The 17183-nt window shown below is 34.3% G+C and overlaps 1 protein-coding gene across 1 annotated transcript; it reads left to right on the forward strand.

Annotated features, from left to right (window-relative positions):
* The first annotated feature begins 8540 nt into the window (after positions 1 to 8540).
* On the forward strand, positions 8541 to 13859 carry LOC139525098 (uncharacterized). The gene has a single exon (XM_071320281.1). The coding sequence runs from the start codon at positions 8541 to 8543 to the stop codon at positions 13857 to 13859; it is 5319 nt and encodes a 1772-aa protein (XP_071176382.1).
* The last annotated feature ends 3324 nt before the right edge of the window (positions 13860 to 17183 follow it).

Genomic DNA, 17183 nt, shown 5'->3' on the forward strand with positions numbered 1-17183 from the left:
TGTCCGTATTTATTTTTGATGCGGTTAAACCACAGTCATAAATGCATCAGTTATTTGTCAAACCAATTAAACTCTATTTATTCTGATGTGGTATTTTTACTGATGCCAGTGATAGATGCAATAAATCCAACTATTTTGACATTTGCACCTAATTAACATTCAAGGGTTTGTATACATAAAACATGATAACAATTATTTAAAGAAATTCCATTGTGACAGCGTCCTTTAAGAGGGAACGGCAATGAAACTTTTTAATTAATATTTAAACATGTTAAAATCAGTGAAGGTATTACACTCTGGGGTGATATTACATTTATCTGACCATAGATGTAATACCATCTATGATCTGACCAAACGTCTTTTATATGTATTGTATTTTGGAATTGAAATATCTTCCTAATGAAAGATGTAAAATGGGCAATAAGAAAAAAGTGTTTAAGATATGACGAATTTATTGGAAGAGAAGGTGATATTTATTTATTGCGACTATTTTTCTTCTTAACAAGATGATGAGCGGGGAAAATATTAAAATATATCTATAGGTCTGTTTTTTGTTAATCAATATATGACAAGGTATATATTTTTGATTAACAAAATATATGAAAAGGGTGGGGTACTTGATGTCTCAGCTGCTCACCCCTACCAAAAAAAGTTTGAAGTGGCCCCCCCGAGATTGTTTCTAGAAAACAGATAATGAAATGGGATGGATTTCCCCGAGAGAGATATAATGGTGATTTCTTTCATGCATGCAATCACTGAGACGGAGAAATGAGACGATATAAACAGGTTCAAAAGATAATTACAAAGTGATGTTACTAGTACAATCGAGTTTTCCTTTTATATACAGTTTGTTTTTATTTGTTTTTCTTGAGCTGAAAGTAAACACACTTAATAAAATGATTGTTCAATTATTATTATAGTATAAGGTGTCTCTTATTCCATCTACATAATACCTGCTTAAATACAACATCGTTTTTATATAACTATATCCTTGTATCCATTTGTATAGCCGACACTGACTATTATTTTATTTACCCTATGCAAGAGGGTCTTGAAGGGGGAGTTTTTGTTTCTTGTATCTTTTTAAACACTTTTTTGAACTCTTTATATCATTGCACATTATTCTCTTTTATCTATATATCAGATTATTTTCTATTTCCCTTTGCACGCACTCATTCTGCATTCTTTAATGTTCTCTCTCTATTCTTTATTGGTCGGTTAATTATTATTTTTTCTTTATTATTTTGTCCATTATTGAATTAAAAATTTTAATTATGAAAACCCTATACAGACCCTCTTTTGAGCATTCAAAGTTCACAACCACGCGTAAATATTCGATTCCTTGGAAATTTTAAAATGATGTAAATAAAAACCCCATATTTTCAAGGCTTTCATTATGAAGAATAACTTGCTGCAATTGTTTTTATCATTTTTTAATCAATTTGCTTATTTCGGGGTAAACCGAAAAATCCACACACTATAATTGCTAGTAAAGAAATCAGAGAGGCCTTAAAACAACTCCTAAGGGTCCGTATGTGGCCAGTTGAATGGCAATCGTTTTGTCACTATCTTAAATACCATAATTTTGCAATTGCAGCCCAAATTTCACATCCACCATTCCAATTGATGTACATTTACCTTAATTGTAAACGTACCTATTGTATTGGTTGTTTATTTGTTTTTGTTTTTCTATATGTTTAAAGAAACTGGTACATACATTTAAGTATTTCTGTGAGCATCGTAGTTTCTTTTTATTTCACTGCAATGAATTGCACATTGAGATGCTTCTGGTTCTGTTTACATGTCTTTATTTCACTTGAACTTGGCTTCACAATACATATAAGGCTATCCTACTTAATGGCATCAGACGTGAATTAAAAGGATATCTGAGTGTTTGAATATGACTGTAATTATCTGTAAATGATCGTCCGTCTTATAATCCATTACTAATAAATCTCCTTGTCTCTCAAAGTCGAAGATATCGATAGCCTGATGATTTCCGTTTCCCGTTATACTATTTGTTTTTCTTTGCTAATTTGACAGTCTTTGTCAAAATTATTTGAAATATTACTAAGTTCGATGTTCTTGTCTATTGTCATCAGAAAATGGGATGATATCTTTCAGGTGACATTAGCAGTGTCTGGTAAAGATCACATCTTTTATTATAGATTATAAAGTACAATAAAGTAAACACAAGCAATGTCTTTTTTGATATTTGATAAACTCGTTTATTATGGGTTTAGAACAACATTGTGATTTTTTAAACTGTTCATAATGTTGCTACGTGAGAAGTATATAGAGAAGCAGTATCTGACACAAGAATCACAATTAAAAAAATAAAAGTACTTATACAGTTAGAATTTTATAATTGTATAAATTATACATGTAATGCGTTTAGATATTTTTTATAATTGATTGTCTATTTTGAAGTGTTTCTTGTGTTCATCAAATGAAGGACGAATGTATTTACTGAATAGTCTTTATTGTCCAGTGGTAAATATTACACATACACCTTGACTAAAACATTCTGAATATGAACACACTGAGGTTGATCCTTTCGCACTAGTTTACAAGGTAACATTATATAAAATGATTTGCATATCACCCTCCCAAACATGTTGTTCCGAGTTTGAGACAACTCTTACTCCTTAATGTCGCATGAGCGGGGAAATAATACCAATTGTAAAGTTCCCTTTGAATGACATGATCGGGAATTGATCCAACTGATTTCAAGAAACTAGCACAGCAACTGATATCAATAATAAATTTATTGGTTGGTGTTGCAATGTAGGTAACCATGGTTGAAAGGATAGAAGTTTAAAAAAAGGGTGTACTGATCGAAACATACACAAATTTTGACCATCTACGGACCATTTCAAGAGGTTAGTGGAATGAGACCGTAAACTTATCGCGGGAGTCTCTATCTTCCACCACGAGTCTGAAGTTATTTATAATTGTAAAAAAAACTTCAACTCGTTGCGTATCTCTATAATGGCAAATGCGGACATCTAAAGATTTCTCACCAAGGGATGTCTTGCGTAGGGGATTGATCCGACTACCATAAGTATTCTACATCGATTTTAAGCTTTAAGAAAACAAGGAATCTTCAATTAAAAAAAATGCAAGTAGTTAGACGTGATTCAAGTTATATCTGATTGAGGCCCACATTTCAATTTGCAAGAGAACATGGCCAATTAAATCAAACTTATCGCTATCAAAACGGAATAGAAATTTCAAATTTGTCATTCTGTTGAATGTATTAATTTCCAAAATCGTTTCATAAGTGGCAATAATTAAAATCATTTTCAGATCTTGAAGCGAGAAATTGACAGCCAGCTTTTAATATAGGGGAAATTTGTCACTTAGCTGTACAAAGTTTGTCTACAGAATCAATCAGGTTAAAAGCAAACTTAATGTCGTTGATTTAAAACACAATTAGGATAAGGACAAAGGGGTATCGAAAATAGAGTACTGATACTGTTTATTATCTTCTCCATTCACTTTTTGCCGTATCAACTTCACAAATAATACAAGATGGTCTTGAAGTATAGATTTTGCGTACTGACGTTTGTTATCATCTTAATTACGTATTATAGTATTCTTTTATATGTCTTTTTTTAGATATTCATTACAAGTGACTCTGTGGTTGAGTAAAACCACATACTTTGAACGGCAAAATTATTTCATTTATTGATAATTTACTTTTACTGAAGGATCTTGACATACTATGAATGACTAAACTATTTTATTCAATAAGACTACTTTTTCTGTTTAGTCTGTTTTTTATGATATACATTTGACGTGAAACTGTACTTATGTATCCCGTCATACTTTGAACCACACCATTATTTTATTTATTATTATTACTTTTACTGTTAAATCTGGTTTTTGTTAAATCTACTTTACGTGAGTCTGCATTTATGTATGCCGTCATACGACAGAATTATTTTTATGTCTACCTGTGCGAATTTCAAACGCGCAATTTTACACCAGTAATGAAAACCTTCTATCATTTATGGGTAGACTTTACATAGATAAATTCAGCCGTATTTGACGTGAAACTGTACTTATGTGTCCCGTCATACTTTGAACCACACCATTATTTTATTTATTATTTTTACTGTAAGGCTGTTTTTTGTTATATCTACTTTACGTGAGTCTGCATTTATGTATGCCGTCATACGACAAAATTATTTTTATGTCTACCTGTGCGAATTTCAAACGCGCAATTTTACACCAGTAATGAAAACCTTCTTTCAATTATGGGTAGACTTTACATAGATAAATTCAGCCGTATAAGAAAAGCAAAATGAGAATGTTGAATTTGATGTATGCCTTTTTGTGCTACTTTGTTACATTTGTTGTTTATGTAGTGATATTAAGATGATAACACAATATTGACTGTTGTACCCCTATTTTTGACATTTTTACTCTTTGAGTATGTTTGTTTTGTTCATGCATCGTTGACAATGTAATGGAATTTGATGCGACTGTCATACAAGTGAGAGGTTTAGCTAGCTATAAAACCAGGTTCAATCCACCATTTTCTACATTAGAAAATGCCTGTACCAAGTCAGGAATATGACAGTTGTTATCCATTCGTTTGATGTGTTTGGACTTTTGATTTTGCCTTTTGATTTTCGATTTTCCTTTTTGAATTTTCCTCGGAGTTCAGTATTTTTGTGTTTTTACTTTTTTTTTTTTTGATGGAAGTAACACAAAAGGAAACTGTGAATAAATTGCAGGTTTAATCATTTTTGAACACTTTTTTGTCACGTTTAAATAACGACTTTTCATTTTTAATTAAATTGATTTTCACACATAAATTATGGAATTAATTATCCGAGTGATGGCCCGTTGATTAAAGGTAAGACGAGTAACAGTCTATACTCATGCAGCTATTCCTTTTATTTCTACTTTTATTAAATTCATTACAATTTTAATGTTAATGAAACATGTCTTTTACGTAACTATATAGAACATAATCTTTATAACATCTACAAAATTAATGTTCTTCAGTATTTCCACCTAGATGAAATAGTAATATGGTTTACTCACGAAAGGATCACATGAATACAATATTTAACGAGGAGTCTAGACTATGAATCTGATATGTCTTTTCTAGGCATGCAATGAAGATATTGAGCAAATATTGCCAAAGGCATGTTTGTTTGTAAAAATTACAAAACGAATATGCTATATGATTAATCACATTAGGGTGTAACCAATATAATCATCTTGCATGTTGTGTTGATGAAATTCTGTATTATGTATTTTACTCTATGATAGAGGATAGATTGCAGCTGAACTGTAAAGTTTTAACCATTAGAAGCATAGTGTCATGATGTTTGTATGTAAATGCGATATGAATGTACTGCTAGACCAACACGCATGTAGAATTTTCACAGGAAAACAAATGATCAAACTATCAGTGATTGTCGTTTGTTGCTGTATATCATATATATTTTTCGTTCATTGTTTTGTATGTAAGTTTTCTCTTGAATTTTTTTTACATTTGTCAAGTCGGGATCTTATATAGCGGACTATGCCGGTATGCGGATTGCTCGTTGTAGAAAACCGTTATGTGACATATAATTGTTAACTTCTTTGTCATTTAGTATCTGGTGGAGAGTTGTCTCATTGGCTATCATACCGCATCTTCTTATTTTTATATCTAATTTAGAAACGTTTTTCTGATGCTAACAAGTTTTTTTCTCTCCTGAAAGCGGCGTGTTTGAAAGAAATGTTGCAGAAACCATTTTATAATCATGCTTTTTAAATCAGACATAAGACTTGTTATTCAATTGTGAAAATGAAATATGTGTCAAAGGCTCGTTCAACCAACATTTATATAAAAAACAAAACCAAGAAAAGAAAAGATTAAGAAAAAGATATAATCAGAACGTACAAGTAATCGTAAATTCTATATCATAAGCCGTGTTTAAGAGTTAATTCAAATCATGGGGGTCAGGATGGGGTTTACAGAAAAACAATATTTAGATCAGTACTACAGAAAACTGGGTAAACATACTAAGAATAGAGAAAAACACCCCAAAGTATAAAGAATAGGAGAAAAATTGGTGTAAAAAAACAAAGAGTAGAGAATAATGGTAAGAAAATATAAAGAATATAGTAAAGTGACATAAGAATATAAGAAATAGAGTAAAGTGACATAAAATAAAAGAATACAGAAATGAAGGATCCCCGATCCAGACTATGGACTTATGCATGTACTTCGATTAAAAATGTTCACTCGTAGCTTCAACTAACATTCGTCTTTTATAGCCATATGACGTATTTTCCAATGAAATTACATGTAAATTAAGTTCATTAATATGTTTTGGAGTTTAGTATGATGTCCATTATCACTTAACTAGTACACATTTTTGTTTATGGGCCAGCTGAAGCCCATCTCCGGGTGCGGGATTTATCGCTGTGTTGAAGACCTATTGGCGGCCTTCGGCTGTTTTCTGCTCTTTGGTCGGGTTGTTGACTCTTTGACATATTCCCCATTTCCATTCTTAAAATTGTCGTCCAGTTTATCAGATGGACTTGCTTTGCAAAACCTATGTTTTGCATCGATGGTTAATTTCTTCTTGTCCAAATTATGCATGATTAGCCTATAATTATGCAAACAACAAACAATCAATCAATTATTAAATTCATTGTAAAAAGTAAAATCACAAAAATACTGAACTCCAAGTATAATATAACTAGAGGCTCTCAAGAGCCTGTGTCGCTCATCTTGGTCTATGTGCATATTATCAATGGACACAGATAAATTCATGAGAAAATGGTGTTTTTGTGATAGTGATGTGTTTGTAGATCTTTCTTTACTGAACATTCTTGTTGCTACAAATATTTCTCTCTATAATGAACTTGGCCCAGTAATTACAGTGGAAAATATTTCCTAAAAACATGACGAAAAAGTTGTTAACAATTGACTATAAAGGGCAATAACTCCTTAAGGGGTCAATTGAAAATTTTGGTCATGTTGACTTATTTGTAGATCTTATTTTGCTGAACATTATTGCTGTTTACAGTTTATCTCTATCTATAATAATATTCAAGATAATAACCAAAATCTGCAAAATTTCCTTAAAATTACTAATTCGGGGGCAGCAACCCAACAACAGGTTGTCTGATTTGTCTGAAAATTTCAGGGCAGATAGATCGATCTTGACCTGATAAACAATTTTACCCAGTCAGATTTGCTCTAAATGCTTTGGTGTCAGAGATATAAGCCAAAATCTACATTTCCCCTCTATGTTCTATTTTTAGCCATGGCAGCCATCTTGGTTGGTTGGACGAGTCACGCCACACAATTTTTAAACTAAATACCGCAATAATGATTGTGGCCAAGTTTGGTTAAATTTGGCCAAGGAGTTTCAGAGGAGAAGATTTTTGTAAAAGATTACAAAAATTTACGAAAAATTGGTCAAAATTGACTATAAAGGGCAATAACTCCTTAAGGGGTCAACTGATAATTTTGGTCAAGTTGACTTATTTGTAGATCTTACTTTGCTGAACATTATTGCTGTTTACAGTTTTCTCTTTCTATAATAATATTCAAGATAATAACTAAAATCTGCAAAATTTCCTTAAAATTACTTATTTCGGGGCAGCAACCCAATAACCGGTTGTCCTATTCATTTGAAAGTTTGGGGGCTGATAGATGTTCACTTGATGAACAATTTTACCCCATGTCAGATTTGCTCTAAATGCTTTGGTTTCAGAGTTATAAGCCAAAATCTACATTTCACCCCTATGTTCTATTTTTAGCCATGGTGGCCATCTTGGTTGGTTGGCCGGGTCACGCCACACATTTTTAAAACTAGATACCCCAAAGATGATTGTGGCCAAGTTTGGATTAATTTGGCCATGTAGTTTCAGAGGAGGAGATTTTTGTAATAGATTACTAAGATTTACGAAAAATGGTTAAAAATTGACTATAAAGGGCAATAACTCCTAAAGGGGTCAACTGACCATTTCGGTCATGTTGACTTATTTGCAAATCTTATTTTGCTGAACATTATTGCAGTTTACAGTTTATCTTAATCTATAATAATATTCAAGATAATAACCAAAAACAGCAAAATTTCCTTAAAATTACATATTCAGGGGCAGCAACCCAACAACAGGTTGTCTGATTCATCTGAAAATTTCAGGGCAGATAGATCTTATCCTGATAAACAATTTTATCCCTGTCAGATTTGCTCTAAATGCTTTGGTTTTTGAGTTATAAGCCAAAAACTGCATTTTACCCCTATGTTCTATTTTTAGCCATGGCGGCCATCTTGGTTGTGTCGGTGATTTAGAGACAGTTTAACTTACGCGTCAAACGTTAACACTACTTTTAACGCCGTTTCCATTCACATTGTTAACGTCATCATATCTTCTGTTAACGTTGTTCTATTGTTATGTATCATGTTACTATATTGAGTTGAGATTATACGATCAAACGAACCAGACGTTGTTTTACTGCCTGTCTAGACTTTTAGCTAACCCATCCGTCACATTGGTGCCGTGACCAGGATATAATGACGAAAAAGAAAGCCATTAGAGTGGGCCATCGAGGAGCCGCAAGGAGATTAATTTCAAAGATTGAAGAGGAATTAGAGAAAGAAACAACACAACGCGACGAAATAGAAAGCCTATGTGAAACCTTGAAGAAAAAGAGGGATATTCTTTCGGAACTTGATAGTGAAATTTTAGAGGAGATTGCAGAGGAAAACATGGAAGCAGAGATAGAAGACTCAGATCGGTATGTTTTAGATATAGAACGAATTTTGACAAAAGTACGCAATTCATCAAGTTCAAAACAGAAAAATAAATCAAATGAAACTAGCTCTAATCAGAACTTAAATCCAAATGCAGCAGATTTTGTATTTATCAACTCCACATCTACATGTAATACTCCACATCCCATGCAGAATAATGATATGCAATACAGATCGTCAATGAGCGCAACAAATTCTAGCATCTACCACAAGCTACCAAAATTGAATTTACCATATTTTAATGGCAATTTGTTAAACTGGCAACCTTTCTGGGATGCGTATCAATCAACAATACACGATAACCAAACATTAACAGACGTGCAGAAATTTACGTATTTGCAAAATCAGATTCAGGGAATAGCCGCGCAATGTATCGCCGGTTTACCACTCACAAGTGCAAATTACTATCAAGCCGTATCAATACTGAGAGAGAGGTTTGGTCAGAACCACAAAATCACGAACGCATATATTCAGAATTTAATTGATTTACCCGCACCGAGGTCAAACGCAGACAGTTTGAGAAACTTTTCCGACAGAATTGAGTGTAGCATACGCGGATTAGAATCGTTAGGAACAAACGAGAGTACATTTGGAGCCATTCTTACGCCTATAATATACAATAAGTTGCCGTCCGACGTACGAAAAAACATAACCCGAGATCGCGGAAACGACGACTGGGACATCGAATCATTGAGAACAGCAATAAAGAGGGAAGTATGCGTACAGGTCGCAGGACAATCTACAGGTTCAAGTAATGAAGATTTAGAAATTTTACCGACCGCTTCGTTTATTGCCGAAACATTTTCAGGAAAGAACAGAAAACAGTCACGTAAGAAATGTTTATTTTGTGAAGAATCCCATCATCCAAATACATGCAAAAACGTGAAAGATGTTGAGAAACGAATAGAAATTGTGAAGCGAAAAAAGGTATGTTTTAACTGTTTCGGAAGTCATAGAGTAGCTGAATGTAAGTCAGAATTTAAATGCCGCCAGTGCGGAAAGAGACATCACACGAGTATACATGTACAAGTACATAACACAGAACCAAAGAGCTTAACCGAAAACCAGTATAGTACACGAAAGACCGTAGCACATACCGCCGTAGAGGAAACGCCACTGGAGCTAACCACACCCTTACATTCTACTGTTACTGCACATACAGATGTTTTACTGAAAACTGCCGTAACTCCAGTTTGGTCCGAAAATCGATCTATCATGACAAATATTCTACTTGACGAGGGAGCACAAAACTCATTCATAACTGAAGATTTAGCTAGAAAACTAGAAATTGAATCCACCGAAAAGATTGCACTAAAAATATCTGGATTTGGAGGAAACGAAGGACAAGTTCGTCATCTTGATAAAGCAAACATAGCTATTGAGACAGTTGATAATCAAAGAATAGAAATAGAAGTAATAATTGTACCGAAAATTGCCGCTCCTATTCAGACAAAATCACAAAAGGAAATCAAAGCACTGCCATACTTACGTGGTTTACGACTCGCACATCCGATATGCGCAGAAGACAAGTTCAACATATCTTTATTGATTGGCGCAGACTATTACTGGTCAATAGTTGAAAACGAAATAATAAGAGGAAATGGACCGACCGCAGTAAAGTCGAGAATAGGTTATCTCTTGTCGGGACCCGTACTTACTAAAAACGGAAGTAGTTCAAAACAATCAGCAATGTTGAATATTTTGACTGACCACAGAGCCGTTGTTTGCGACTTAGAACAGTTTTGGAACTTAGAATCGTTGGGAGTTTCAGGAAGCGATAATATTAAAAGTCAGTCTGAAGTTGTAAGAGAATACGGAGAAAAGTCTATAATACTAGAAAATGGAAAGTACACAGCTAAGTTACCATGGAAACCAGATTTCCTTCCGCTGCCGCATAACATGGAATTGGTTAAACAGAGAACAGGTAGCGTTATTAGACGTTTAGCAAACAAACCTGATTTACTTAAAATGTACGGAGATATCATAAAGGAGCAGGAGAGAAGACATTTTATTGAAAAGGTTGAGGAAACAAAACTTCCTACCGATCGACCCGTACACTATATCCCGCATCATCCTGTTTCCAAGGAATCATCTACTACGCCAATACGCATTGTTTATGATTGTAGCTGCAAAGATGGAAGAGATAATCCAAGTCTAAATGAATGCTTAGAATCACACCCACCTGTTATGAATGATATTACGGGAATACTTATGAGATTTCGCGCTAAGAAATATGCTACAACATCAGATTTAGAAAAGGCATTTCTACAAATACAGCTCGACGAGAAAGACCGAGATGCAACGAGGTTCTTATGGCTTAGCGATCCTACAAACACATCAAGTCCGCTAATAACATATCGCTTCAAGTCCGTACTCTTCGGAGCTACATGTTCGCCATTCATTTTGAGCGCCACACTTCTCAAGCACTTTAAGGAAAATCCGGGGAAACTTTCAGATACACTTGAAAATGGGTTATATGTGGACAACATTTTAACTAGCTTTGATAACGAAAATGACGTAATAGATTATTACAGGAGATCGAGAGAATTACTTACGAAAGGCGGATTCAACCTACGCTCATGGAATTCAAACAGTCCAAAATTACAAGAAATCGCTAGCAAAGAAAAAACCTTAGACAAAGATGAGCTTACTAAAATTCTTGGTATGCAATGGAATGCTAAATCAGACAAGTTGTTTTATCAAAGTAACACGTTCGAGATGGACAAAAAAGGAAAACTGACTAAAAGATATATTTTACGGCAATCATCCAAGATTTTCGATCCGTTAGGACTATTAAGCCCAGTTACTGTAAAAGCGAAAATCTTTATGCAATCACTTTGGAAGCTAAATTTGGAGTGGGACGAAATATTACCGGAAAATATCCAATCAAAATGGATATTAATTTCACGAGATCTAGCATCGAGCTTAGAAACAGAGATTCATCGAAGTACTCAAACACAGAACGAGAATAACAGAAATTTACCAACTCTTCATGTATTTACCGATGCTTCAACTCATGCGTACGGCGCATGCGCGTACCTCTTGTATGACAGAAAACCAACAATAGTAATGGCAAAGAATCGAGTTGCGCCTATCAAGACTATAACTTTACCAAATCTAGAGCTTATGGGGGCTGTAATTGGAGCAAGACTTGCTGATCATATCTGCAAAAACTTTCCAGAAACTTTCAGTGAAATACAATTTTGGAGTGATAGTCAAATCGTACTTAGTTGGCTTTCATCCGTAAAACCACAGAGACAATTTATCAAAAACAGAATTGAAGAAATTAAAAGTTTGTGTGGAGATAATGTATGGAGATACTGCCCTACGAAAGACAATCCCGCAGATCTACTTACACGTGGTATAACATCTGAAGAACTGCAACAGAACGAAATATGGTTTAGTGGACCTAAATGGTTAAACAGCAAAGAAGATTGGCCGACATGGAACGGAAACAATGTAACGTCTAGTGTATGTACAACAATATCGGAGAACGATGACAAAATTGAAACTATGGAGAATAATCAAAATTTACGTATTGGTATAGGAGAAATCATAGATATCGAACGGTACAATTCTTATAGAAAACTAACCCGCATTACCGCATATGTAATGAGATTCGCAACAAACTGCAGAGCAACAGAAACTGAACGAAAGAAAGATTTGTTACGTAGTGATGAAATTAAAAATGCAAAATTCCTATGGATAAGATATACACAAGGTAAAATATTTAGTGACGAAATAAATTGTATAGATAATTCTACAAAACGTAAAACTCTTGTGCGACAATTAAAGCTCTTTCTAGACGAAAAGCAATTATTACGATGTGGTGGCCGCCGAATAGACAATGCGACAGTAGGAGAAACAGTCAAGTTTCCATATCTGTTACCGGCAAAGGACCGTCTTACACATTTGATAGTGTTAGAAGCACATGAGAACACACTACATTCAGGAATAAATATCACTCTAGCATACATACAACAAACATTTTGGATTCCGAAATTAAGGCAGTGCGTGAAATCTATATTGTCGAAATGTGTAACGTGCCGAAAAGTAATCGGAAAATCTTATCCCGCACCAGAAATTCCACCATTACCAAAAGAGAGAGTTCAAGATGCCACACCCTTTAGCATCACCGGTGTAGACTTCACAGGTGCGTTAACGACAAGAAACAGACACAACGAAGAATCGAAGGTTTACATTTGCCTATTTACATGTGCTGTCACTCGAGCAGTACATTTGGAATTAGTTTACGATCTCAGCGAAGAATCTTTTTTATTGTGTTTCCGGAGATTTGTAAGTCGACGATCAGTGCCGAAAATTATGATGTCAGATAATGCGTTAACATTTAAAGCTGCTTCAATCGAAATTTCACGACTTTGCAATTCTAAAAAAGTTAAAGAAAATATTCAGAATTATGGCATTGAATGGAAATTCATCCCAAATAGAGCTCCATGGTTCGGGGGCATGTGGGAAAGAATGATTGGCTTAACAAAAACATCACTTAAGAAAGTATTAGGACGTGCACATGTTAACGACGAGACTCTAAGGACTGTATTAACAGAGATCGAAGCCACACTCAACGATCGACCAGTGACGTATATTTCAACAGATATCAGAGATCCGGAGCCGCTTACACCATCCCATCTTATACATGGACGAAGGATAACAACTTTACCGTATGGATCGTCAAAAAGTGCTATTGACAATCTAAATATTTGTGAATTAACACACACAAACTTGAACAATCAAGCGATACGACAGAGACAATTGATTGAGAACTTCTGGACAAGATGGAAAGGAGAATACCTTACTTCATTGCGAGAATATCACCAAAGAGCTGGAGTCGACGTTCGGAAGATCAAAGAAGGCGATGTCGTTCAGATACACGACGAATCAAAGCGCGTGCATTGGAAACTTGGAGTTGTACAGGACACTATTAAAGGCAAGGACGGCTTAGTACGCGTCGCTATGGTGCGTACCAAATCAGGAATTACAAATCGACCCGTGACGAAACTCTACCCATTAGAAGTCAACAGCATGGACTGTTATCTGAGACGAAGTGAACGAAGAAACTAACGTGTGTGAACAGACTTGTTAATTTTTCTTATTTATGAAAAGACTGTAAATTCAAAGAGTTTTTTACGTAATTTAATAATTTAATCCTTTTTTCATTATTTGTGAGATCAATCTATTTTTGTTCTTTCCGCATGCCACCATATATCACAGCTAATGGACATTGCATCTGGTGGCCCCGAGTATGTCGGTGATTTAGAGACAGTTTAACTTACGCGTCAAACGTTAACACTACTTTTAACGCCGTTTCCATTCACATTGTTAACGTCATCATATCTTCTGTTAACGTTGTTCTATTGTTATGTATCATGTTACTATATTGAGTTGAGATTATACGATCAAACGAACCAGACGTTGTTTTACTGCCTGTCTAGACTTTTAGCTAACCCATCCGTCACAGGTTGGTTGGCGGGGTCACGCCACACATTTTTTAAACTCGATACCCCAATGATGATTGTGGCCAAATTTGGTTTAATTTGGCCCAGTAGTTTCAGAGGAGAAGATTTTTGTAAAAGTTAACGACGACGGACGACGACGACGGACGGACGACGACGACGGACGGACGACGACGACGACGGACGCCGGACACAAAGTGATAGGAAAAGCTCACTTGGCCCTTCGGGCCAGGTGAGCTAAAAAGGAAGGTACCTTATCAAATGGCAAATTCAAAATCCTGAACACATCAAACGAATGGACTGTCATATTCCTGACTTGCTACAGGTATTTTCTAACGTCGAAAATGATGGATTAAACCTGGTTTTATAGTTAGCTAAAACTCCCACTTTTATGCCTTGTATTGTTATAATATATAAATCATATAACTATATTTTTTCCTAGATATTCGTTTTTATTGATATATGCTTCCTATAATAACATAAACGGTACCCATTCTTCTGCACCAGATGCGCATTTTGACAATCAATGTATCTTTAGGAAAGCTCGAGGCCAAATATTCGAAAACTAGAAATCTTATTGAAATTATGAAGAGTTATAAACAAATAAAGGACCAAGCTGGACAAGGATCAGAGCTATATACTTAATAATTGTGTACATGTGTTTATCAAAAACAAAACAAATCAAATTAAGGAGCAAAAAATACAATTTTGCGATACATCTTATCTTGCATGTAACTATGATTAATTATACATACAGATTGAAGTGATTTAACAGAACTACTGAATGGGTGCAACTGATTTCTTCCAAGGTGATTAAGTGTGGGTGAATGATTCACTGGTATTAAAGAGATAATCGTAACTGGAATTACGACTTTCCCAATATGGCGACGGCAGATATAGGTAAAACATTTACAGTCCTTTTTCTCAAATGTAGCATGTTTTTGTCAATAGTTACTCAGCTGCAAGGTTTTTCTATACCATTTACATATTTGAATCGTAACGGTGCACTGGAATTGTCTAAGCGCTTTGAAAATGCCTTTTAAAATTCGGGATGATAATCGTAATTCTATGGCATTTTTCTTGTTTGATAATAGTAATTTCTTTATCAGATAATAGTAACTGAAAAATAATAAATGTGTCTTTCAGCATTTCAATGGTATTTTGTGTGTTAAAATGCAAATGTCCAGTTGAACGATGACATTAACGCAAAATAAAAATAAATGAAGAAACTTACAGGTTAATATCTAGGACAAATTTACTTATATATCTCGATTTATCATGTTTACAACTAACAACAATATGCATAACCTTTTAATATATACATATACCTGTTAAATACATGTATATTGAAAATTAAGCAGCTGTCGAGTCACTTATTGGTCCGAGTACACAGTTATTTCGTAGTGCATTTCTTTTAGACAACAAATGGAAATTAAAAAAAATCCCACCTGCGCTTTCTCGATAATATTTTTACAGTGTGTTGTACTACCTTTGGGTCAAATTATATCAAAATTATAGAACTTCATCGGCTCAAACTCAAAATTTGGACAATTTTATGTTAAGGGGGTCTTGAAATCTTGACAGCTTCCGAAATGCTAATTTTAAACCTTTTTCAGCTGTGCCAAATCACTACTTTACTTTAAAATACATTAATCTTTTTTAATTTTTCACAGTGTTATTTTATCCCCCTCCTTGCTATTTGAGGCTTAAAACATGAAGAAATAAATTTGGAAGGAGTGTAAAAAAAAATGGCAAGTTACACACTGTCCACATTAGGGACTTTATTCGTGGACGACCTATTGAAAAAAAAAAATGATTGAGGTAAGTAGATATTTTAGTTTGTTTCAAAGTTTCAATGTTGTGTCCGCGTTTAAGGTTTTTATTTCGGGAGAAAAGGGGGGATTAGCAATATGTTATATCCCAAAAGTGCAATCCTTTCAATTTTTTCCTCAAAATGAAAGTCTTGTAATACCACATTTTAATATGCTTTATGTTTGCAATAGCATTAATTGTTCTAAATAATAAGGATGTTCTTATCCCAAGCATAAAAACATAGCTGTATTTGACACAACCTTTTTCAACTTTTGATCTTCAGTGCTGTACAACTTTGTACTTTTTTTCACTTTCGATCTTTTATATCTGGGCGTCACTGGTGAGTCTTGTGTGGACGAGGCGCGTTTTTGGCGTATTGAATTTTAAACCTGATGCTTTTTGTTATCTATTAATCATGTGTTTCTTTGTCTAATACGTTCTCCTATTTATTTGTATTGTAGTCCTGTAATATTATGTTGTCATTTCAATGTTAAATCAAAGTGCGAGGTTTGGCATGCCACAAAACCAGGTGCAACCCACCATTTTTTCCTTTAAAAATGTCCTGTACCAAGTCGGGAATATGGCCACTGTTATATTATTGTTCGTTTCTGTATGTGTTACATTTTAACGTTGCGTCGTTTGTTTTCTCTTATTTTTTAGTGTTAATTCACATTGCGATAAGACGTGTCACGGTACTTGTCTATCCCAAATTCATGTATTTGGTTTTGATGTTATATTTGTTATTCTCGTGGGATTTTGTCTGATGCTTGGTCCTTTTCTGTGTGCGTTACATTTTAGTGTTGTGTCGTTGTTCTCCTCTTCTATTTAATGCGTTTCCCTCGGTTTTAGTTTGTTACCCCGATTTTGTTTTTTGTCCATGGATTTATGAGTTTTGAACAGCGGTATACTACTGTTGCCTTTATTTTTTGCCTCCAATATCACGTTTATACTAAAATTCTGAGCGAAATGAACAAAAGTTTCCTTCAATAACTTTATAACTGCATTATCGGATTTAACAGTCAATACTTTTATCGGTGGATATGAGTGTTCATATTGCCCTTTTCTTATAAAATAAAAATGCATATAGTTTAATTTTGGAGTGAAATGTATAATTCCAGTT

This window comes from Mytilus edulis, chromosome 5, assembly GCF_963676685.1.
Source record: "Mytilus edulis chromosome 5, xbMytEdul2.2, whole genome shotgun sequence".
Classification (NCBI taxonomy): Eukaryota; Metazoa; Mollusca; class Bivalvia; order Mytilida; family Mytilidae; genus Mytilus; species Mytilus edulis.

Excerpts from the sequence above, each read along its gene's own strand:
- LOC139525098 (XM_071320281.1), top strand. The coding sequence starts at position 8,541 with ATGACGAAAAAGAAAGCCATTAGAGTGGGCCATCGAGGAGCCGCAAGG.